The sequence below is a fragment of the Ictalurus punctatus genome, chromosome 7 (assembly GCF_001660625.3).
Source record: "Ictalurus punctatus breed USDA103 chromosome 7, Coco_2.0, whole genome shotgun sequence".
Lineage (NCBI taxonomy): Eukaryota > Metazoa > Chordata > Actinopteri > Siluriformes > Ictaluridae > Ictalurus > Ictalurus punctatus.
Window position 1 is genome coordinate 9989866 of NC_030422.2, and position 23496 is coordinate 10013361.

Sequence of the window (23496 nt, forward strand, 5' to 3'; positions counted from 1 at the left end):
AGCTAGTGGTTTCTCTAGTTTCTTATTATGAATATTTCCAGCAGGACACTTGGCTTATCTTATTAGTAATCAACGACAGCAGTTTGTTAAATGTTGTGTGCATAATAAGAAGTAAACACTGAGTTTAACGAATTGTTAATTAGTGACTATATTTGGCAATATTATAAAATGACTCGGTTGTAAACAGCACGAAAACATAAAAAGTTCATACATTAAAAAACAAAACAAAAAATTACAAAAGTTTGGTATTTCATCCAAACCGAACGTTTTAAACGTTACATAACGTTATTATTATTATTATTTTCAAGCACGATAAAGATTGAGGGCTTCCGACATGTGAACATACTGTCGCAAAAACACCGAGCGACTTTACGACACCTCTGGCTGCTTATTGGACGCATTCCTCGACATGAAGTGTTCTTGTAGTAGAGAAGACGCTTTGTGTTTCTCCAATGCAGCATTTCCCAGACATTGAGCTTTCCAATAGACTGAAAATCCCCATCCTAGGTTTAGGTGAGTAAACGCAGTGCACTTAGTGCTACATCTGAATTGTTTACTACTTTTAAATGCGCATAAATGGAAAGTGTGGTGCGGGTGTATACCGGATTTTACGGTAACCGGCAGACGCTTGGAAGGAAAGAGCCGCACTTTGTTTAGGATTAGGACTAGATCAGTGTTTCCCAGTCCGGTTCTTTAGACATAATGATCTAATAAGGGTCATGACCTCATTCTAAAACGACATTAATGATGTTAAAAGTATATAAGAGCCATGAAAGACGGAAACTTAAATGAATAGTTTGTTATAATTAATTATATATGTACATATTTTATATATATATATATATATATATATATATATATATATATATATATATATATATATATATATATATATATATATATATATATGTATATATATATATATATATATATGTATATATGTATATATATATGTATATATATATATATATGTATATATATATATATATACACACACAGAGTATCTTTTGTTAGTACACCCCTCACATTTTTGTAAATATTTGTTACATCTTTTCATGTGACAACACTGAAGAAATGACACTTTGCTACAGTGTAAAGTAATGAGTGTACAGCTTGTGTAACAGTGTAAATTTGATGTCCCCTCAAAATAACTCAACACACAGCCATTGATGTCTAAACCTCTGGCAACAAAAGTGAGTACACCCCTAAGTGAAAATGTCCAGATTGGGCCCAAAGTGTCAATATTTTGTGTGGCCACCATTATTTTCCAGCACTGCCTTAACCCTCTTGGGCATGGAGTTCACCAGAGCTTCAGAGGTTGCCACTGGAGTCCTCTTCCACTCCTCCATGACGACATCACGGAGCTGGTGGATGTTAGAGACCTTGTGCTCCTGCACCTTCCGTTTGAGGATGCCCCACAGATGCTCAACGGGGTTTAGGTCTGGAGACATGCTTGGCCAGTCCATCACCTTCACCCTCAGCTTCTTTAGCAAGGCAGTGTTCGTCTTGGAGGTGTGTTTGGGGTCGTTATCATGCTGGAATACTGCATGCTGATCATGCTCTGCTTCAGTATGTCACAGTACATGTTGGCATTCATGGTTCTCTCAATGAACTGTAGCTCCCCAGTGCCGGCAGCACTCATGCAGCCCCAGACCATGACACTCCCACCACCATGCTTGACTCCCACCACCATGCATAGTCTGCTTGTCTTCAGCAAACTGTTTGCGGGCTTTCTTGTGCATCATCTTTAGAAGAGGCTTCCTTCTGGGACGACAGTCATGCAGACCATTTTGATGCAGTGTGCAGCATATGGTCTTAGCACTGACAGGCTGACCCCCCACCCCTTCAACCTCTGCAGCAGCACTCATACGTGTATTATTAAGTGTCATTTCTTCAGTGTTGTCACATGAAAAGATATAATCAAATATTTACAAAAATGTGAGGGGTGTACTCACTTTTGTGAGATACTGTTTATATACATATTTATATATGTATATATTTTAGAAAGATTTTTGTAAATAAAATGTTAGTTTTCTAATGAAAGAAACGAACACATCGGCACGATTTGTATTTTTGTCTACAACACCGATTTCAAACATTTAATCATACACCTTCAGATCAAAAGGTTTTTAAGATTATGAGAAACATTTCAGTCAAGTGTCCCCAAACTTTTGACCCATAGTGTAATTGTCCTCATACTGCATGTGATGTCATGTCTGGTGTCCAAAGTTCACTTCAGAGACATAGTGTGGCTCAGGGTAAGACCATGTATAAAGTCAGGTCAATAGATCTGTGGACATTGACAACGTTATTGTTATTTTAGCTGATTAAAGTGATGACTTTCAGCTTTAATTGGAAATTATTTATATCAAAATCAGGTTAATGCACAAAAAGTGATTGGACAGTTGGCTGCTCAGCTGCTCCATGACCAAATGTGTGTTATTCTTTCATTGTTTCATTGTCACTGTTAACTCCGAATATTAAATCCAAAGAACTCTTACTGCCAGTGTGGCAAGCCATGAAGTCTGAAAAAATCCAAACCAACCCATGAGAGAGATTCCAAAAACATCAGGTGTGGTCAAATCATCTATTTAGTACAAAAGACCCCACTGGTGAGCTGACACTGGAGACTCCTTACCGGAAGATTCACCATATCAACTAGTTCTATAAAACAAATAAAACCTTTCTGACCAGAGTCGAGAATTCGACAGCAATGTGTGTTATAATGACGAGCGCTCCACTACTAACATTTGGCTTTTTTTTTGTTTTTACCTCTTCTCCGGCTTCTCTCCAGGAACATCGCACCATGGTGGCTACTCCCATGATGCGGTCGTCTACGCTCTTCAGCAGTGCGGCATCAGGCACGTAGACACGGCTAAAAGATACGGCTGCGAAGGAGCCTTGGCCAAGTCGATCGCCGAGAGCCAAGTCCCACGTGATGACCTGTGGATCACCACGAAGCTGTGGCCGGGGGATTACGGGTATCAGAATGCCAAGGAGGCCTGTCGGGCCTCGTGTGCCAGACTCGGGGTCGAGTATTTAGGTACGAGTCGTTCCTTTTGGCTGTGAACTCATCCGAGACGCTGTAATGTGACGCTGGGGAAACGTACATCTCTTACAGATTTGTATCTAATGCACTGGCCTGACTGCACTGTTCCGGGCCGCTCCAACAGGGACGTCCGAGCCGAGACGTGGAGAGCGCTGGAGGAATTGTACGACGAAGGTGTCTAGTATTATGCCGTGGATTTTCAAGACGATGAATGAAAAACATTGATTGGTGTGGTGTGTGGCGGCGGCTTTCGAATCATCCTCGGATGCTTTTCTATTATCACAGGATTGTGCCGTTCTGTCGGTGTGAGCAACTTCCTGATCCCACATCTCGAGGAACTGAAAGAGGACGGCGGCGTGATGCCTCACGTTAACCAGGTACGGACAAAGGACAGGAAAGGAGCTGGCTCTTTAACCATGGTGTCCACAGAACAATCAGAACCACAAAGTACTCTGTGTTTTGCAGGTGGAGTTTCATCCGTTTCAGCAGCCGTGGCAGCTGGTGGAGTTTTGCCGCAACGAGGGTGTAGCGTTTGAAGGTTACTGCCCTCTAGCTAAGGGCCAAGCGCTCGATCATCCACTCATCGTGGAACTGGCGCAGAAGTACGGACGCAGTGCTTCGCAGATCTGCATCCGCTGGAGCATTCAGGTACAAGACTCAAGTGAAAGTCCAGATCTGTTTTTTTGTTTGTATAAAATTGTATATTTGTATACACACATATCTGTATACATACATATCTGTATATTCCAAATCTGTTCATTGTTATTTGGATCGTCTTGAGCCAGTTGGCACAAAACTTTCCTTCGGGATCAATAAAATTGATTGTCTTTTGAATTCCAATTGGGTATAACAACTCAAAATAACGTTTTAACATGTTTTTATACGACAACAGGTTGTTGTCTTGTTGCAGGACATGCCTCTCTCTCATTCTGGAATTCTTTTTCTACGTAATTTATAAAAATCGAAGCATATCTTCACCTTTTTCTTTTTCTTAAATACACCAAAATCCATGAGATTCTTTTTGGTTTGGCAGAATCGGATCATCACGATACCAAAGTCAACCAACCCAGATAGGATTCTTGAAAACTGCCAAGTAAGTTCAGTTCTTCAGTTCTGGAGGATTTATGTTTTGAGGCTAAATGTGGCACCCTAATGAGTTTTGTCCGTATGTGCAAATCTCCTCAAGCTTCTATGTTGAACCTTGCTAAACCATCCAAAGAACCCTTGAGGAGCCGATTTTTGTTCTCCAAGCATAGCTTCTAGCACATCTTCGGTGGCTCCTCACCTTTCCCAAAGTCATTGTCTTTGTCTTCCTCACCTTTGTTGACTTCCCATAAGTCGCGGTTCCAATAGATTTAGCTCAATTAATGTTTGGTAGATGAGCCAGTTGATTCAACGGAACTGTAATATTCAGGAGCAGAACGTCCTCACAATTCACTGTGATCTGAAGAGATTGTAGCAGTTTGCTTTGCTGGGTAGCGGCTGCGATTTATCTACCCCAAGTGAAAATGATGGCTCGTTGACGTACTTTATTGTGCTAGCTATTGACAAGCCAGCTAGTTATAACACCAAAAAAATAAATTAAAAAAAGCTAGTTAACAAGCCAACTAACTTCGACTTGTCACTCATGGGGCCAATTGCAAATAATCATCTGTTTAGCCCATCTTTGTTGGATAAGACTTTCGTTACTTTGTCTAGAAAGGGGGCTGTCTTACTGTCTGATCTCTATGGTGTTTTTGTCTCATCCGAGCAGCTAATGCAGAAAATGACATTCCCAGATCGCATTTTTATAAATATTTGCAGCTTAGAAGCTTTGTGGCTTTAAATTCAGACACCTTCCCATTGTGTCCTTCCAATTCGCTGTTGGATGCAACTTTTAAATGTAAACTGGCCAGGAAGCCGACAATAAGGGTTATCTATGACCTACTCGGCATGCTTGATTTGTCATCTCTAGATTTCCTTAAGAATAAATGGGAGACGGACTTAGGCGAATCAATTTCTGATCATGATTGGCGCAAAGTAATCCAGGGGATTTTCTCCTCCTCCATATGTCTCAGACATGCAGTTGTCCAATTTAAAATTGTTCACCGTCTGCATTGGTCCAAAGCTAGACTCTCGGAGATCAATTCCGACATAGATCCCACATGTGATCGATGCAGACAGGCTCCAGCCACTCTGTTGCATATGTTCTGGACATGTCCAAAGCTGTACACATTTTGGCAATCTGTATTTGAGACTTTTAATAAGATATTGGGAAGCGTAGTACAGCCGTCCCCTCTTATTGCGATGTTTGGGGTGACCCCGGAGAATACTCCTTTTAGATGGTGTGAGATCAGCATGATGTCCTTCTGCACACTCCTGGCCAGGAGATTAATATTGTTTAGATGGAAGGATCCTGCTCCACCAGTGTATAGTCACTGGGTCAGGAAAGTCATGTCTCAACTTAAGTTGGAAAAGATTAGGTACACTGACAGGGGAGCAACTGGGAAATTTTACAGAATCTGGCAACCTTTTCTGTTCTTTGTCAGAGACATGGATGCTGACAGTATTATGTGATCATTATCTATAATTTTGTTTCTTTTGCTCTCTTCTTTTCTATGGTGGTCTGGCTTTATAATATGCAATATGCATGTTCTATGTCTGGCACTGGGGGGGGGGGGGGGGTTGTTCTAGTTGTTTGGTTGGTGTTGTATGTTTAATCTGAAACATGCTAATAAAGAAACCTTGATAAAAAAAAAAACAAAAAAACAAGCCAACTAACTTTTTTCTCTCTCCACACTTCAGAGTCGTGATGGGAAGTCAACAAAGGTGTATTAAAAATATTGGGTTGTCATTTTTCTCAAAATGCCTCTGCATGCACAGGTGTTTGGGTTCCAGTTGGAAGACACTGACATGGCTGCCATGTCCACGTTGCATGATGGGAGGCACGTGAGCTGGGATCCAACCCACGTGGAGTGAGCATGCTGGTGTGTGTATTTAATCTGTATTTCAAATTTGAGTGTGACTGCAGCATCAGATCACGTTTGTGCTCTTTATGTGCTGGGAAAAATGCTCCTTCCTCGGAAGCCTTTCCACTTCCGAGATACGTCTAACAGCAGAGCCACAGTTTCATCAGCCCTTCCTGTGTCAGAGCAGGAAAAAACACTAACACAGATGAGAACCTGTGGATGAGCACAAGCTTGTACTTGAGAAATTCTTGATATTTTAATAACACTCATTGTCTTTTCTCTTTTGTTTACAGGTCTTTGGGTTCACTCTGGCCGAAGAGGACATGGAGAGCATCGGTCGATTACACGTAGATAAAAAACTCATTCATCTCAGCTACCCGCTCTGGAACGGATAATGAGAACAAGGCAGCGGGTGAATTTGTGATTTTGCGAATTTTTTTGAGGATGGCTCCATGTCCTAAATTCTGATCATTCTGATTTCGTCTCCAGATTCGGGGTTTCGATACCCACCTCTTCCCTGTGTGTGCCGAGCTTGCGTGTTCTCATGCTTTGGAGGATTTCCTCCACCAGACCAAAGACACGCAATATAGGCTGATTGGCATCTCTAAACTGTCCGTAGTGTGTGAATGGGTGTGTGATGGGTTGGCACCCTGTCCAAGTTCCCTGGAAGAGTCTCTCTGGCTGAATGGTTATATCTAGAACATCTTTGGTTCCTCCGTTTGGGGAAACCCCATGGAGGAATTCAATTTCAAAAACATTCGCTCTCCAAGGAACTGTTGAGGAACCACCAGCGTGATGGCTTTTGGGCATGGAATCTTCTGCGCGAGCAATCAGATGTTATTCAGACGGTGGGGATCTTACACTCGCATGTATGAGTGCTCCCCCACCCCATTATTCAAGGAATTTAAATAATATGCAAGACACTTTCAGATAAAAGTCAATAGCAACAGTAGCTTTGCACAGCAAAGTAATTCTGAAGTGGATTGTTAGTCCAAATATTTCTCATATTTGTTCATAACAAATTTCAAATGATGAAATAAATCTGCATAGTCTTAAGTGTCAATTGTTTAATCCAGCCTCTCATTTATAATCACTGTCGTACACAAGGTTTTTTTTTTGTTTGTTTTTTGTTTTTAATATCACAGGGTTTCCCCCCCACCCCCTCCTCCTCCTCCAAACTTCCAGTTTCACCTCTCAAAACAAAAACAAAGAGCAGATTGTATTATACAAAAAATGCAAACCAATTTTCACACAGTGAATTTGTTTTACAAAGTCATAAAATGGCGTAATAATGGCTACATCCACATTGGAGTAAGATGGTTCTAAACATTCCTTAATGGAGTATAATCTAAAGTTTATATATAAAACCTTTCCTTGTTTGAAATCAAGTCTGTACCTTAAGTTAAGATTTTTTTTTTCTTTTTGTTTTTAAACAAGACGACTTGGAAGTAATCATAAAAAAGCCAGTACGTCCCCCCCCCCCCAAAAAAAAGTTAGGAATAAAAAAAGAGGGGAAAAAAAATTATATAGACACAGCCATAACAGTGTTAAGGTTCAAAAAACACGAGTTAAATCAGCTTTTATCGTTTAAACGAGTGCTACAGGTCCGCTCAAAACAGACACGATCCGCATAGAGAAATGAATATCATCCATTAGGAACAGGCCTGCTCGCAAAGATCGCCACATTTACGCTGTGACGCCTCTGCTCCAGGAAAGAAAGAAAAATAAATCGTCATGCACAAAACGTTTCTTATATAAACGAGTCTTATGCCACTTACGTCTTTAGTGGATGGACAACGGGCACGATTTCATCTGTAAAACGTACAAAGATTCCAAAGCGAGAGTTACAAGCTCAGTGAGATCACTGATTATTAAAATGTACACCCAAAAAAAAAAAAAAAAAAAAAAAAAGAAAAAAAAAAATAAAGGGGGGAAAAATCTAAATTAAACCAATTTACGAAATAATCTTTAAATAATTATCGCACACGTTCCCACGTAATCCAAATAAAAGTAGCGTCCTAGCTGTGTGTCACTCATGGGAACATCGTAAGGGGAAGAAAAGGTAAATAAATAAAATAATTCCTCACATTTATATGCTGTAATATTACGTTAACCTGCGCTAACAACACACGCAAGAGGATCCAGAACGCTTAGTTCGGTTTTGGTTCAGCGAAGAGTTCACCGTGGTAGAAAACATTGGCTTCCTTCCACACGCAGGAGTTTTAGTTATAATTATAATAATATTTTTTTTTAAAAAGGATTGTGTTTGTTCAGTCAGGCAACAAATCAAAACAAAAGATGATGCCATGTGACGTACGATTATTCTTGAACGTTTCTTTTATGCTAAACCTTACAAGACTTCTGTTGATCGTCCACCTTGCCTCCGCACGGTCCTTCGCCAAGGAAAGGACTACATCGATATGGGAGACACCTGAAAATCTCTGCTTTTCTGCTTTCTCGGCATTGGTGGAAAAGGCAAAAAAAAAAAATTTAAATAAATAATATAAAAAAACCCAGAAGAATGGGATAGGACATCGGACGTGAAAGACGATGTGTCTCTCAGTTAAATTTGTCCTGCTAAAATTTCCCGTTAGCGATGCTGGCACCCGTCTGGATGTAGAACATGCGAGCGATTCTTCGGCCGCGCTAAAGTTTACGATTGCATGAACAGCGCGAGTGGACCGTAATCCACTCCGAGGACAAACGACAATTAACTACGTTTAAAAAAAAAAAAAAAAAACCAAACGTTTATATAATGCAGAGTTGCGACCATTACATCAAAGAAGGTCGCGTTTCTGTCTGGAAGCAAGCCGATTATTTGGATCCGAGCGATTTTATTATTTTACACGACTATTCGCAAGTAGATGCTTGTCTAGCACAAGAAACACACGAAAACCTCGCAATCCTCGTTTCGCGAAACGTCTGGCTACGTGGCTCGCGTCCAATCTTGACGATTGCTTGGAAAAGGCTGCATGCTCTTTGCGAGCAAAATCATAAGAAGAAAAAAAAAAAGTTCATGATTATAAATCATTAATATAATTGTAAATCACGACAACTTAGAGCACAAAATAATCAAGACGAAAAAAAAATTTACACGTTAAGAGGTTGCACCCAAAATTGGAGCTTAATTATCATAGTCGGTCTCAAGAGACTAGAACGAAACGTTTGCACGTGAAGAATGTCATCACTATAGGAAGACTTCAGAGCTTGTACATGTCTTGATCTGATAGTTTTCAGGGGCATCCTTGTCTTTTTGTCTGAACAGTCGGCGGAGTATCGTTATACAATCTGTTATGTTGTGTGTGAAAACACACAATCACTACATCGAAGCAAGGCGATGAGCTCGAGTAAACGTCGCTGCGGCAAATCGATTCGGAAACAAGCTGCCGGGGTTGTGAGGAGCGCGGTTTACAAGCCTAATCAGAGGTATTAATTTATTTATTTTAAAACGTGGATCTCGTGGTGATGCAAGTTCGAGCACCGCTTCCCTCTTTCCTGTGCAGCAACTAACCTAACGTGCGAACGTGACCAGAAAACCCACGTAAGCAACTTCACAGAAGTCATGGAGGATCGACGGGAATTCGTGCACAAGGCTGCGACCCACGTGACACGAGTGGCGGTGGGAGGCAATCAAAATAACAATTACAAGTTGAACCGCGGTGGTGCGACTCCGGCGAACACGAGGATCAAAAAGACGTTCTTCCTCGAATAAAAAAAGTACACGCTCGTAGAAAAAACATGGAAGAAAGTGCTTTTGTTTTTTTTGTTAAGACAATTGCACGCATTCTATAAAACAGAATGCTCTAGACGCCCGGACTTAGAAATTCTGAACAGTTCTTTAGCCAAAACCGTAAATTAAATGAAATCGTACGATTGATACCGTTATCTCGAACCCTCGTGTTCGCCGAACACGCAAGCTCCGGCTTGTTTCATCCAAACGATTCGCCACCGTGTCGGTTGCACCCTTGTTGGGGGGAAAGCCGCGGTAACGCTCTGTACGAAAACAGACCGATAAAATGGCTTTCCGTGCTACTTTTGTGTCTGGTCAGTCACGTCACGTTCGAGGCTGCGCAGATTTTGTGGCGTTTTTGAGAATACCGGTTGTAAAGATGCTACGGACTCGGCTCGCTTTTGAAATTTTTCCTTAGCCTCAGATTTGTCGCATTAATTTAAAAGAACAAACAAACAAACAAAAAAAACCCTCAGAGGAGAAAAGGAAAAAAACAATTACAGGATATTATCAGATGCCCTGGTTTCCAGGCGATGAGAAGTCGTTTGAAAAACAAAAACAAAAAGCTCATTCACAGAACAAAAAAAGGAAAACAAGATTCATAATCACGGCAGATACTGCTCATTTCTTTTTCGAAAATAAAACAAGTGTTTTGTGCATGCATGGAACAGCATGCAAGTGTGTGTGTGTGTGTGTGCTCACACAGAAGTGTGTGCGTGTCCCTCATCTCATATTGGCGCATTTCTCTTCAAATCAGTTAACGTGTTTTAACGCTTTTGAATGAAAAAGATGAAATCTCAAATAGAGTGTGTGTGTTTGGATGTGTGGTTACGGCCTCTCAAGAACGAACGACGCCGTTCTTTTGGAGCTCTGATCCGCTTCCCACTTGGTCTCCGGAGCAGAGGTTGAGCGAAGACGTCTTATTGGTCAGAGACAACATGGCTCCCCCGACACTGTTGGCAGGTGCCACGCTGCCTACCCCGTTCGAGACATCGCTGGAAGAGCAAACGTACGCAACATGTTACCGTAACCATAACGACGCTCTTACCAGTCCTAGCTAGTATTAATTGTAGCCATGATCAAACTGTCACAGATTCTGACTACCAGGACTTTTAATTATTACCCCTAGTCAAAAATGAGAATTAAGTCTAGTGTGTGTTAATGCTCACCCCAGTGATAAAGAGAGCTCTTCCAGCTGGGCTTTGTGGTCAATCTGGCCGTTTTCAGTGGCCTTTAGTTTGTATTGGACTTCCTGTGCCACCTGGTTCTCCTGCAACAAGAGCCAAGAATAAATCCTGTATATATTTACTGCAGTGTTGGACAGCGACGTTTTTTTGTCTTGTAGACATGGATTAGTAAATATATCATCCACGTACACGTGTACACTCGGACTCACCATAGCGATTTCACGTGTCCTCTTCCCGATTTCTCTCTCGACGTGGTGAAGCTCTAGGCTGAGCTGCTCGCTGGACACGGTGCCACCCCCCACGGGCCATTTAGCGCCCGGAGGTTGAGTGTTCAGAGCGCTGGCCTCTCGCTGCAGCAGCACGGAGTTACTCGCGGCCTGCGCGCAGATTTGGGAACTTGAGAGCTGGTGAGGGAATGCATTATTTTCACTATACAATATATTTTTATTTAAAAATAAATAAATAAATAGTAATAAAAATAACCACCACAACCAAACAAAACAAAACATCCAGATTATTATCTGTCTCATTGTGGTGGACAGGTATCTGATTATGATCCACTTTTCAGCCTATAATGTTATAACTTTGACACCTCACCTTAATTTTTTTTATTTCTTGCCTAGAAGGGGCAGGGGGAATACAACAACCAGTCTGCTTTAATATGTCTAAAACTTGCAATTTATTGCTTGCAATTTCCTCACACTCGGCTTAAGTTGTTGGAGAGAGAGAGAAACAGACATGAGCCTCATCGACTCAGATTGCGATCAGATATCGACGGCTGTCGGAATGTCCGCTACACTCCCCCACTTGTGATTTTGGTAAACGTGGAAAATATCTCTCAGATCTAGCTTTTAAAAGTCTGACATGCACAAAAAGCACTATAAACAAAATATGTACTAAAGACACAAAAGCGACTCCTTTAGGCGGACCGGAATCAAAAGCGACCCCTTTAGGCGGACCGGAATCAAAAGCGACCCCTTTAGGCGGACCGGAATCAAAAGCGACCCCTTTAGGCGGACGGAATCAAAAGCGACCCCTTTAGGCGGACGGAATCAAAAGCGACCCCTTTAGGCGGACGGAATCAAAAGCGACCCCTTTAGGCGGACGGAATCAATAAAGTTAAGCCAGGCGTTGTTCTTGGAGCTGTTCTGCGTGCATCACCTCCATGCTGCGGATCTGCGTCTGCTGACTGATCTGCTGGTTGACCTGCTGGAGCTCCATCTTTAGCTGCTCTCTTTCGGGGGTGGACATGGACACAGCCGGCAGCCTGGAGGACATCGGACACACTGATGAAATGACTACGTGATGAAACACTATGTCGTCGTTATCATTGCTGGTTGAGGTCACATACCGCTCGCTGAAGTGGCCGGGAGGATAAGACACACTGCTCCAACCGCCACCGTGGTTTCCGTACGAGTAGTCGGCTATGAAAAAGAGTTTTTATCTTAACTGAAATAAATCAGCAGTTGAACAGCCGTTTTTTTGAGAAAACAAAAGTTTAAATCTTGTCAGATGAACCTACCTGCTGTAGTGACATGTTTGGAGCCGGAGGCCTGCGAGGACGCCATGGCCTGCACAGGGCCCGTGGTCTGGTAGCCTGTCTTTGACGTGCGGGAAATAGCACCGAACGGTGACACAGTGGGCAGAGGGCCGAACGGAATGATGGGATCGTCGTCTTTGGCTTCTGCCGAGCGCCGCTGACCATCCAGAGGCGGCTCCCTTAGACCTTTCCCCTCCGTGTTCTGTAAAAAGAACGAAAACAACTGAAAAATTTCGGTCCTAAAAACCGATTATCGAGCATAGACGACGACGTACCATCATTTCCACCGCTCCAGCGCTCACGCCGTCTTTCGGTTTGGGATCTTTGGAGCCAATGTACGAGCCGATGGTGTCGCACGACCACGGGGAGTACTGCCCGGCGTAGTCAGGTTCTCGGGTGCCGAAAGCCTTGGAGCCATCCTCTATGTACTGAAAGACGCGAACCGAGTCATCAGTTTAAGATTTAAAACCAATTCAAAACCACTAGAAATAGATACCTTATCTTGGTACACACTACATCCCAGAAAATATACTGTGACATAATTTATAACAGTATTTATATTATATGAGGTTTCCCATCCCTACTGAGTACCAAAAAATTATATAAATAATTTTTATTTGTAAGAATTAAAACAGGACATGCCTGTGCCTCCTGAGGGTAGTCGTTGGGGAAGGTGTGAGAGGGCAGAGTCGGGGAGGCGGCGAACGGTGGAGGAGAAATTACTTTTCTTTCCTCCAGCTGGTTCAGCAGCTCCTTACGCCTGCGGTGCAGGTAGTCCAGGCTGGGCTGGGAGCGGCCGTACGGGTCCTACGATGGACATGTTCAAGTATTAACTCGGAAGTTTACAAGTGTTTGCCGTCTGTAATTAAAAACGAACTCACCCTGATATGGGAGCGGATTTGGCCGGGATGTGGTGCAGGGGGGTGGTAGTACCCCTCTGGAGGATATCGCTCTCGGGATGCTACCTCAGCATGGTAGAGGGAGGAGGGTGCCCCAGGAGTGGGTGGCGCATCTAAGGACACAGGGCTCATGCGCACCAGCTCGTCTCGGGGCGGGCCGAAGGGCTGAGGTGGTGGTGGCGGGGGTGGCGCTGCGTATGGGCCATGTCGGCGGGTGTCATAGTGAGATGGGGGCGGGTATGGATGGGTGCTGACGCCTGAGAAAGGTGGGCCAGAGTGGTGTGGAGGTGGATACTGGCGGTCGGGGCCATAAGCAGAGTACGGGTCCTGGTACGGGGCATCGCCCGAGGACAGAGGGTTACGGATGTAGCGGGGTGGCACATACTGAGTCGGCTGGTAGGGGTACGGGGTACCTGAAAGAAAGAAATGAAAGCATACTTTGGGAACACATGCACTGTTAGTCAGTCATCATTTAATACACGTCAAAATACTATAACACTACGTTTAGTTCTGTGGACTTTACAGTAAATCTTCACGTTAATTAATTCATACTTGTAAATCAGGAAGCATTGAGACTCACCAGCAGAGTACTGGGCGTCATACTGCGCTCCTGATGGTGCTCTGGCCTCAGGATAAAAAAGCTCGGGCTGTTGTGGGTAGAGCGGCGGAGCACCGCGGGGCACGCCGGGAATCTGCTTGGGCATGGGCAGGTGCTCGGCCCTTGGGTGAGCAACTGCGTGCGGGGGCAGGCCAGACTTATCCAAACTGCAAAAGGTTTAAAACAAGACACGAGTCAACCAAAACTGAGCAGACAAAGGGAAAAAAAAAATAATAATAATAATAATAATAGAATTTAAAATGAAGTTTTTTTTTTCCAGCTGACCTCATATAATGCATTTTAAAATTAAAACAAATCGTTCTGACCACAATAGAGCACAAAAGGTTAATATTTTAGACATATGCCACTCTGCAACATGGATCACGTTTACGTAAGTAGAGATTACTTAAAGTCGTACGAATCAGGGGGAGATCCAGGAGCGCTCAGGCTGTCCATTTTGGGTTTGCGCATGAGGTCATATGGCGAAGGGTCGTGTCCACGTGCTAAAAGCTGCGGCGCTGGACATGACGCCACGATGCCGTTGGTAAGGGGTGAGGGTTTACGGGTCACGCCATCAAGAGGAACACCTTCGTCAGGCAGCAGGGAGGGACCACAGGGAAGTCTCGGAGCCAGGCGTTTGTTCATCTTACGGTATCTGAGGACATGAAATGGACATTGTAATTTTGCAAGTTAACAAAAAAAAAAAAGCAAAAGATAAATCACAAAAGTAAAAGAATTAGCATTCTATTCATTGATTTTCATCAACATTTCCAAGCATAAAATATATATGAATAATATCTTTATGATATTTAGGTGTTCAAACTTGCTTATGAGCAAATTCAAAATTCACATAAAAGTAGGAGGCTGAAAAGGTTTATGTGAATTCCTAGTCACTAATTCCTTTAGGCGAACAAATCAAAAGTGACTCCTTTAAGCGACCAAAATCAAAAGGGACTCCTTTAAGCGAACAAAATCAAAAGTGACTCCTTTAAGCGAACAAAATCAAAAAGTGACTCCTTTAAGCGAACAAAATCAAAAAGTGACTCCTTTAAGCGAACAAAATCAAAAGTGACTCCTTTAAGCGAACAAAATCAAAAGTGACTCCTTTAAGCGAACAAAATCAAAAGTGACTCCTTTAAGCGAACAAAATCAAAAGTGACTCCTTTAAGCAAACAAATCAAAAGTGACTCCTTTAATAGAATGATCAAGTGATTCCTTTAATAGAACAAATCAAAGTTAATGGGACATAACAGCATTTAGCAAAGATACATTCCTCTATGGGGTGAAAAAAGCTCATGTTTTGTAGCAAAAACAGTCATTTGTGTAACATTTTGACAGATACTGACTTCTCAAGCTCTTCCTGCGAGTGGGCGAAGGTACAGCTGGCACCTCGGGGGCAGCCCCCTTTCTGCTTCATGTCACGGCACATGTAGGTTTTGTACTTGCTGTGTTGTGGCGGCTGCTGCTGCTCCGTGCCCTTCTTGCTGTGGTTCTGGATGAAGTCCACCAGGCCGTGCACCACCGTCTTCACTGCTACCAGGCCCTTCTCCAGCTGCTCCCATGTTGGAGGGGGCGCATCTGAGCACAAAGGACAGCAAAAGGGTTCAGGAAATTCCCCATCATCCGCATATTACGTGCTACGTGAATACTGCACATGACAGCACATTAGCGTGCCCAAACCTACTCTGGGGATGGAAGGATAATTTTTATTTATTTTTTTTTGCACCGATGCCAGACACATAGGCAACAGGGTGTGACCTACAGAGTAATCCAAAGAAAACAAATCCGTCCAAACATCAACAGAGTCATCAACATCTTCCTTTTCCTGTTTGTGTTTTTTAACAAGTGGAATAAGAGGTCACAGCTAAATATTATTCTCAGAATTCGACACGGTTACATTTTTTCCTCCTAACCGACTCGCTCTGCAGTCATCATTCCGGCACACATCCCGACTCTTAGTCATGCTGCCTGACTTGTACGTTTTCACGTCGAAACATGCCATTCCCTCGGGAGTGTTGTTTGTTTATGATCCAGCTCCTGACAGGAAAATCTAGCTTCGAGTTTTCGACAAATGTAGTGTTTGCCCAGCTGTTAAAAATAGCAAGCGCTAGGGAGATCGATTCTGATAAATGTGGAGAAAACTCTCTCCTTAAAGGAAAGAAGACTTTGAGAAACTTAGTGTGTATCTGCATGTATAAATTTTTAAAAGGGGATGAAATACACGCTGGTTATAGAAATTTCAGGAATATTTATTAAAGACACAGTATCTCACAAAAGTGAGTACACCCCTCACATTTTTGTAAATATTTGTTACATCTTCTCATGTGACAACACTGAAAAAATGACACTTTGCTACAGTGTAAAGTAGTGAGTGTACAGCTTGTGTAACTTTGTAAATTTGATGTCCCCTCAAAATAACTCAACACACAGCCATTAATGTCTAAACCGCTGGCAACAAAAGTGAGTACACCCCTAAGTGAAAATGTCCAGATTGGGCCCAAAGTGTCAATATTTTGTGTGGCCACCATTATTTTCCAGCACTGCCTTAACCCTCTTGTGCATGGAGTTCACCAGAGCTTCAGAGGTTGCCACTAGAGTCCTCTTCCACTCCTCCATGACGACATCACGGAGCTGGTGGATGTTAGAGGCCTCGTGCTCCTGCACCTTCCGTTTGAGGATGCCCCACAGATGCTCAACAGGGTTTAGGTCTGGAGACATGCTTGGCCAGTCCATCACCTTCACCCTCAGCTTCTTTAGCAAGGCTGTGGTCGTCTTGGAGGTGTGTTTGGGGTCGTTATCATGCTGGAATACTGCATGCTGATCATGCTCTGCTTCAGTATGTCAGAGTACATGTTGGCATTCATGGTTCCCTCAGTGAACTGTAGCTCCCCAGTGCCGGCAGCACTCATGCAGCCCCAGACCATGACACTCCCACCACCATGCTTGACTGTAGGCAAGACACACTTGTCTTTGTACTCCTCACCTGGTTGCCGCCACACGATTGACACCATCTGCACCAAATAAGTTTATCTTGGTCTCATCAGACCACAGGACATGGTTCCAGTAATCAATGTCCTTAGTCTGCTTGTCTTCAGCAAACTGTTTGCTGGCTTTCTTGTGCATCACCTTTAGAACAGGCTTCCTTCTGGGACGACAGCCATGCAGACCAATTTGATGCAGTGTGCAGCGTATGGTCTGAGCACTGTCAGGCTGACTCCCCACCCCTTCAACCTCTGCAGCAATGCTGGCAACACTCATATGGCTATTTCCCAAAGACAACCTTTGGATATGATGCTGAGCACGTGCAGGCAACTTCTTCGGTTGACCATGGCGAGGCCTGTTCTGAATGGAATTTATCCTGTTAAACCGCCATATGGTCTTGGCCACCGTGCTGCAGCTCAGAGTCAGGGTCTTGGCAATCTTCTTATAGCCTAGGCCATCTTTATGTAGAGCAACATTTTTTTTTCAGATCCTCAGAGAGTTCTTTGCCATGAGGTGCCATGTTGAACTTCCAGTGACCAGTATGAGGGAGTGTGAGAGCAATGACACCAAATTTAACACACCTGCGACATTGTAACACTAACAAGTCACATGACACCGGGGAGGGAAAATGGCTAATTGGGTCCAATTTGGACATTTTCACTTAGGGGTGTACTCACTTTTGTTTCCAGCGGTTTAGACATTAATGGCTGTGTGTTGAGTTATTTTGAGGGGACAGCAAATTTACACTGTCACACAAGCTGTACACTCACTACTTTACATTATAGCAAAGTGTCATTTCTTCAGTGTCACATGAAAAGATATAATCAAATATTTACAAAAATTTGAGGGGTGTACTCAATTTTGTGAGATACTCTATATACTTGAAACCTGTGCCACATCTGGGTCTATAGATACTAACAGTGTAGAACTTTCTAACAGTTGGTGTTACCTGAACATTACCGCGTTTACCTGGACTGGGGTCGATGTTGGCCAGCAGCTCTAAATGAGGTCTGAGCCGGTTCAGGTTGGCAGGATCGCCCGTCCTCTGTAGTGCTATCGTCAGCTCCTGCACGCTCTGCGCGAATGATGCAGGAGTCTGCAACTGCGGTGTGAAAAAAGCGGACGCAAGAAATTGGAGATAAAAAGGTAACGCACAGCCTTTCAACGACACAAGCCGACAACAACTGAATTAGAAAGGATTTAAAACCTTGTCGATGATGGACTGCATGTGGGACTTGTGCGACTGATCCCCGTAGAGCAGAGAGGACCACTGGTCCGGGGCGATGCGCAGTCCTCCCTCCATGGCGATCTGGACAATCTGAGAGTCGTGCTCCCTCCGCAGAGCCTCGTACGTTCGAAACTCCTCTTTCAGCTGCATCAGCGACGAGTCCTCGTCTCTCTTGGTCACCTGTGTTACCAAGAGATGTATGGACTATATACCTTAAAGCGATTTCATATAAGCGATACACCAAAAGGAAGCACATTCTGACTAGAATAAAGCGAAAACATTTACAATGTTTGTGTTACGATATATTTGTGTTGTTCTAATATTTCATTTCAGATATGATTGTCCAAATAAATAAATTAATAAAATCACAGCATAACACCCCCCCCCCCCTCCAAAAAAAAAACCCCACAACGTACTCACTTTAAAGCAAGACGCGCGGTAAAGCAGCTGAACCACGTGTCCAATGCTGGTTTTGGAGGCCTGTGGGAATCTGGGCTCCAGACGCTGCACCACGAACAGCACCAGCACCTTCCTGGACAGAGCAGATCCGTCCTCCAGTGCCAGCAGTACCAGTTTCAAGGCCTCCTCCTGCATGGCTGTGGAATTGTCACGTGACCAGTATGTCAGAATATATGTCAGGACACATTAAAACAAAACAAAACAAAAAAGATGAAGCTAAATGGTTTACCTGGTCCTAGAAACTGGCAGCCCCTGGCGCGGACAGCAGCCCACAGGTTGGAGGAGAGCTGCTGGGGGTTTTGGTGCTGCAGGATGAGCTCGGTGACAGTGCGTTCTCCCAGCGAGCGAGCGGCACGCATGGCACGCACCCGGCCCTCTTCCTCCACCAGCTGGCAGTGCACCAGGGTCACCAGCTTCCTCTGCATGGGTCTGCTGAGCATGCTCTGTGCTGCGTTACTCAACCCCATGCCTAAATAAATATGTTCAGGATGAGTGGCTTGGCTGGTGCAACATACGCAAACACATTTATGCTCTGTAAGACTGAAAGTACATATTGTGAAATCAAGAGGTTTGTGTGTGTGTGGTTTTTTTTTTTGACCTCTTGCGCTGCTGAGAGGTTTGAGGTAGAGGGCGAGCTCCTCCACGCACTGCCGCGCCTCATCGTAATGCTCAGTGTCTTCCGGACTACTAATGAGTGCCACAGGCTGCAGTTTGGGCACCTGAGGAAAAAAAAAATAAATAAATTAAAAGAACCAAACAGAGAATTTTCGTTTTTCCGGCTGCTACACCCCCCTGCCTGGACTTGTTAAGAGCTTTGAAAGGAAATTACTACGACTACCATTACTGGTACTAATACTACTACTAACGATAACAACACTTTAATATATCTGTAAGGAATTAGCTATATTCACTAGCAATATACACAGGTTTTCTAACAAAAAAACAAAAAAAAAAATTCAGTGATACCTAATGATGATGTTTACTAAAATAACTTTTTAAAGATAGATAACATATACCCGAGACATCTCAAGCAATTGTACTGCGACACACATACACATATATATATACATATACATACATACATACATACATATACATACATACATACATACATATACATACATACATACACATTATATATATATATATATATATATATAGTGATAAATGATCATACCATATCACCTGGTCCTAGTTATAGATATTGATACCGTATATAGGTATGTATATATATATTATATACATGTGCGCATTTGATTTTGTTATTTTTTTAAATATCTGATGGAATTATTGGACGAATCTGTTTCTTTTGGCCTGACACCAACAACCATTATCTTTAGACATTGATACGACTACGATATTATCGCCTGCCGTTATTTAGAGAAAGAATGCAGATGCAACGAGCAGACTAACAGGACTCAGACCTGTGCCCCGACGAGCTGCAGCAGGGCCGAGTTGACGGGCAGCTGCTCGATGTCGGTGTTGATAGCCGTCTGGTCGAAGGGGCAGGCCTTGCGGTGCAGCTTGTTCAGGCACATCTTGCAGACAGTGTGGCCACAGCCGAGGCTTATGGGCCGCCGCACCGTCTCCTCGAACGTCTGCGTGCAGATGGGACACAGCAGGAACTCGGTCCATTGCGGCGCTTGGACGGGCATCGTCACCGGAACGGTCTACATGTACGAGCCAAGGCTCTGCCGCGTGCGTCTCATGAAACAAAACAACAACAACAAAGCAGAAGATTCCACTGGAATCAGAAGGAGTTTGTCAACAACAACCACAATGAAAGCGGCAATGTCCTCACGTCCTGGCGTCTCATCACACAGTGCAGGACCTGAAACCTGCAAACAAAAACAAACACAGGGTTAAAAAAGGACTAATTTTATTTCACTCTTAATATTGGAAAGGTTAAACAAAATGGCGCAAAAGGAACAAACAAGGCATAGAAGTGCATCCAAAACAAAACTAGAACATCATAGCTACATTATGACAAGTATTTATAGTTAGAAAACAAGTTAATTCTGCTGTTTTGAAGGCTGTAGCTGTTAGTAATGCTAGTAAGTTATCGAGTTTGGTTCGTGCGCTTGCTAAGTCATCTGTCAGTGCCACTGCTTGTTAGTTAACAACAACATATATATATATATATTTATATAAATAATTAACTTTTTTAAAAAAAAAAAAAAAAAAAAACAACCCTTCACCGCTTTTTAAAGCCTTTCTTTAACCAACGACGTTAAAAAGGTCAAATTATAATCGTCGTATTTATCCAAATAAATAAATTATCGACGTTATTGACACAGCTGGCTAGCAACTAAACAAGCTAGCTTGCTAGCCTTCTAGCATTGTTTGCTGTGTTTTTAAACACTAGCTGGATTAGCTTCAGAGCTAGTTTGCACGATTTTAGTCAGATTCTAACCAAAAGCTTCACGTCTGTGGTTGGAAAAAAATGACAGGCCGTTAAATTATGCACTGGATCATAACAAACAAACAAAAACCGCTGAGGTAAAGTGAATACCATCGAGCTAGCTAGCTAAATTTAGCATGATAGGCTATTATGTAAGGGGGGGGTTTGTTACGAAATAACACTAAAACCGTGCTGTTTATTAACGTGACAGTCACAATTTTATCAAATGCTTAATGCAAATGGGTGATTTATTTTTTTGGCTAAAGCAGAGGACGCAAGAAAGTATTAGCTAAGCTACACACAACCTGCAGGCAGAGCAAGCTTCAAATAACACAATAATACAAGCAAGTGTAGTTTAGTAATTTATTGAAACGAACCCAATTCTTCACCGAGTTTATCCTTTAATCTGCGTCAAAGCGAATAAAAAAAATGCAGCCGAGAAATCTAGTTATTGCGTTCAACGCTTGCAAAGCAAACTGCGGCTGTGTCCCGAACCGCGCGCCGTTTGGTAAGGTAGTGCACTCACGAGGGTGCGCGAGCTGTTATTTCACACCCTATGCAAGTAGTGAGCACGGGTCAATTTGGAATCGAGCCCGTAAGAGATGCTATCGCAAGTTAGCAAATCGCCGGTCCACACCCAAATACAGACATACTGGAACGCAAAGGGGAGAAAAAAACATCGCGATGGTTTACAAGTTTTAAAAAAATCTAGTAAAAATGCACACTTACTCGTGCTTCATGAGTCCGGACGCCTTCATCTTCTCTTTAATAAAAAACATTGGCTTATTCTGTTGGTCGCCATATCGACCGTGTGTGTAGCAATCACCGAAGTTCTTCAAGAGTTCCTCTCGTTTACACACACACTTGAAAAGGAGGCGCCGCTGTAGCGCCATCTGCTGGTCGTGCCTAGTACTGCACTATACAGTTTTACGGCTAGAACGAAAAATCACACTACCTTTTTTTTGTTAGTTGACGCTATGTAGAACAGAAAATGATTTTTAAAAAAAGTAAGCCATGGCCTTAGCAAAAGCTTATTAAAGTCCCCATGTTATCAAAATGGACGTTTTGTGGCTTTTAGTATGAATATGTTCGCCTTACGGTTAGCTATAAGCTACTGCGCTCGCTCCAAAACGATGACAAAAATTCGCATTTAGAAGATATACGTGTTCACATCTATTACCGATACGGTTCAACCGTTTTAATGACGTCATTCTGCACTTTTTATCACCAGATTTTCTGTCCAATCGAACACTCTAGAAACTGAAGGCTCCCGCCGCCAACACCTGTAGGGTTCCTTACCTCCTGTGAGGTAAACTGAACACTTTATATCGGCGATTTAAAAAGGCGGAGGAGCAACTCGATATGTCCCGGCCTGACCTCCTATTTCAGTGGAATTTCGCATCAACACAACTTCCGATTCTTTGTAACTCGTTCGTGTTTGGACACACTTCCTGTCTGTCGTTTTATAGACATACTTATATGTCTGTCCCAAGTCCCCTACTAATGGTATGTACACCGTTTTGTGCGTGTAGCAAAAGAGTAGGCAAGTACTGGGACATGCTAACACGTCATGTGACAGAAGAGAACGGCTTTTCTTCCTTCATTATTCCTTACATGGTTTACAGTTTCATTTACCGTTTATATTGAGCGCTTAATGTTTCAGTTCTTTACACTGAAATACCGAAGACAACTATAATCTAAGGGCCACTTAAGATACTTGGGGAGGAGTGTCGTGAATATGGGTGGGAATCATTACAAGGTCTAATTTGTATAATGGTCGTTCACCATGATCATATCACTACCTCTACTGTAGTAACGGTTTTGAGCTATTACAGGAGTGGAATTTTATGTGGTGTAATGCAAAGAATGAAACGTCTCAGAGCGGTTAAACTAAATACAAGCACTCTTTATTTATTTATTTATTTTTGCTTGAATATCCACTGCAGTAGCTATAATTGTGGTTTTTATGGTGTGGCTTTTATTTTTGTTTCATCTACAGAACATTTATTGGAGCTTGACTTAAGTTCCCAGGTCACACGGATTCACACTCCGAGCATCCTCCAAAAGGCCTCTAAATTAATACCTACTGTTAGATTTAAACAAAATCATGAGTGGGACGCACCAACTTATGCAATAAATCCTGCAGTCGCTGTCCAAGGCATTAAAGCAGGCTTTTATTTCCCATTTTGTTCTAATCCGTCCGATTTCTGCAGGGATTAGCAGACCAATCATGAATATTGAGCGAGCGTCGACATGTTTGAAGATAAGGAGGGGTTTATTATGCCAGTACAGGTGGACGTGGCTAGGATTGAGACATGTATCGGATCTGTTTAGGAGTCATATATGCACGTAGGATATATGTGCAGAGAGGCAGGATGAAATGACACTTTAACTCCATAAACTATGGTGGAGGAGCTGCAAATGCAAATCGGCAAATGCACAACGGTAAATAATTCTGTTCTGATGTTGCTATGA

At 42.9% G+C, this 23496-nt stretch overlaps 2 protein-coding genes across 7 annotated transcripts; one reads left to right on the plus strand and one right to left on the minus strand.

Moving 5' to 3' along the window:
* Window positions 1–360: 360 nt before the first annotated feature.
* On the plus strand, window positions 361–7053 carry zgc:110366 (aldo/keto reductase). Of its 2 annotated transcripts, XM_017472387.3 has the most exons (8): window positions 362–513; window positions 2795–3043; window positions 3122–3223; window positions 3335–3426; window positions 3515–3697; window positions 4083–4142; window positions 5912–6015; window positions 6291–7053. In XM_017472387.3, the coding sequence occupies exons 1-7, from the start codon at window positions 453–455 to the stop codon at window positions 6005–6007; spliced, it is 843 nt and encodes a 280-aa protein (XP_017327876.1). In that variant the 5' UTR covers window positions 362–452; the 3' UTR covers window positions 6008–6015; window positions 6291–7053. The 2 variants fall into 2 exon arrangements, with proteins under 2 accessions (XP_017327875.1, XP_017327876.1); XM_017472386.3 differs by lacking the exon at window positions 5912–6015 and having other exon boundaries at window positions 361–513.
* Window positions 7050–21896, minus strand: rc3h1b (ring finger and CCCH-type domains 1b). Of its 5 annotated transcripts, none has more exons than XM_017472383.3 (19): window positions 21751–21896; window positions 20045–20458; window positions 19219–19339; window positions 18850–19089; window positions 18582–18757; window positions 18141–18341; window positions 17903–18035; window positions 15298–15529; window positions 14370–14606; window positions 13934–14118; window positions 13336–13766; window positions 13097–13261; window positions 12730–12882; window positions 12437–12656; window positions 12266–12338; window positions 12076–12181; window positions 11124–11291; window positions 10897–10997; window positions 7050–10722 (listed from the first exon to the last, which is right to left on the minus strand). In XM_017472383.3, the coding sequence occupies exons 2-19, from the start codon at window positions 20273–20275 to the stop codon at window positions 10566–10568; spliced, it is 3330 nt and encodes a 1109-aa protein (XP_017327872.1). In that variant the 5' UTR covers window positions 20276–20458; window positions 21751–21896; the 3' UTR covers window positions 7050–10565. The 5 variants fall into 5 exon arrangements, with proteins under 5 accessions (XP_017327872.1, XP_017327870.1, XP_017327871.1 ...); XM_017472381.3 differs by having other exon boundaries at window positions 11124–11318; XM_017472382.3 differs by having other exon boundaries at window positions 14358–14606.
* Window positions 21897–23496: the final 1600 nt, after the last annotated feature.

Bases quoted from the DNA above. Each gene is read 5' to 3' on its own strand.
- zgc:110366 (XM_017472386.3), top strand. From the start codon at position 453: ATGCAGCATTTCCCAGACATTGAGCTTTCCAATAGACTGAAAATCCCC. The intron at 3,224-3,334 runs GTGTCTAGTATT...CTATTATCACAG, and splicing joins GGAGGAATTGTACGACGAAG to GATTGTGCCGTTCTGTCGGT. The intron at 3,698-4,082 runs GTACAAGACTCA...TTGGTTTGGCAG, and splicing joins GCATCCGCTGGAGCATTCAG to AATCGGATCATCACGATACC.
- rc3h1b (XM_017472379.3), bottom strand. From the start codon at position 20,275: ATGCCCGTCCAAGCGCCGCAATGGACCGAGTTCCTGCTGTGTCCCATC. The intron at 19,340-20,044 runs GTCTGAGTCCTG...TTTTTTCCTCAG, and splicing joins TGCAGCTCGTCGGGGCACAG to GTGCCCAAACTGCAGCCTGT. The intron at 15,530-17,902 runs GTAAACGCGGTA...CTTTGTGCTCAG, and splicing joins CAACATCGACCCCAGTCCAG to ATGCGCCCCCTCCAACATGG.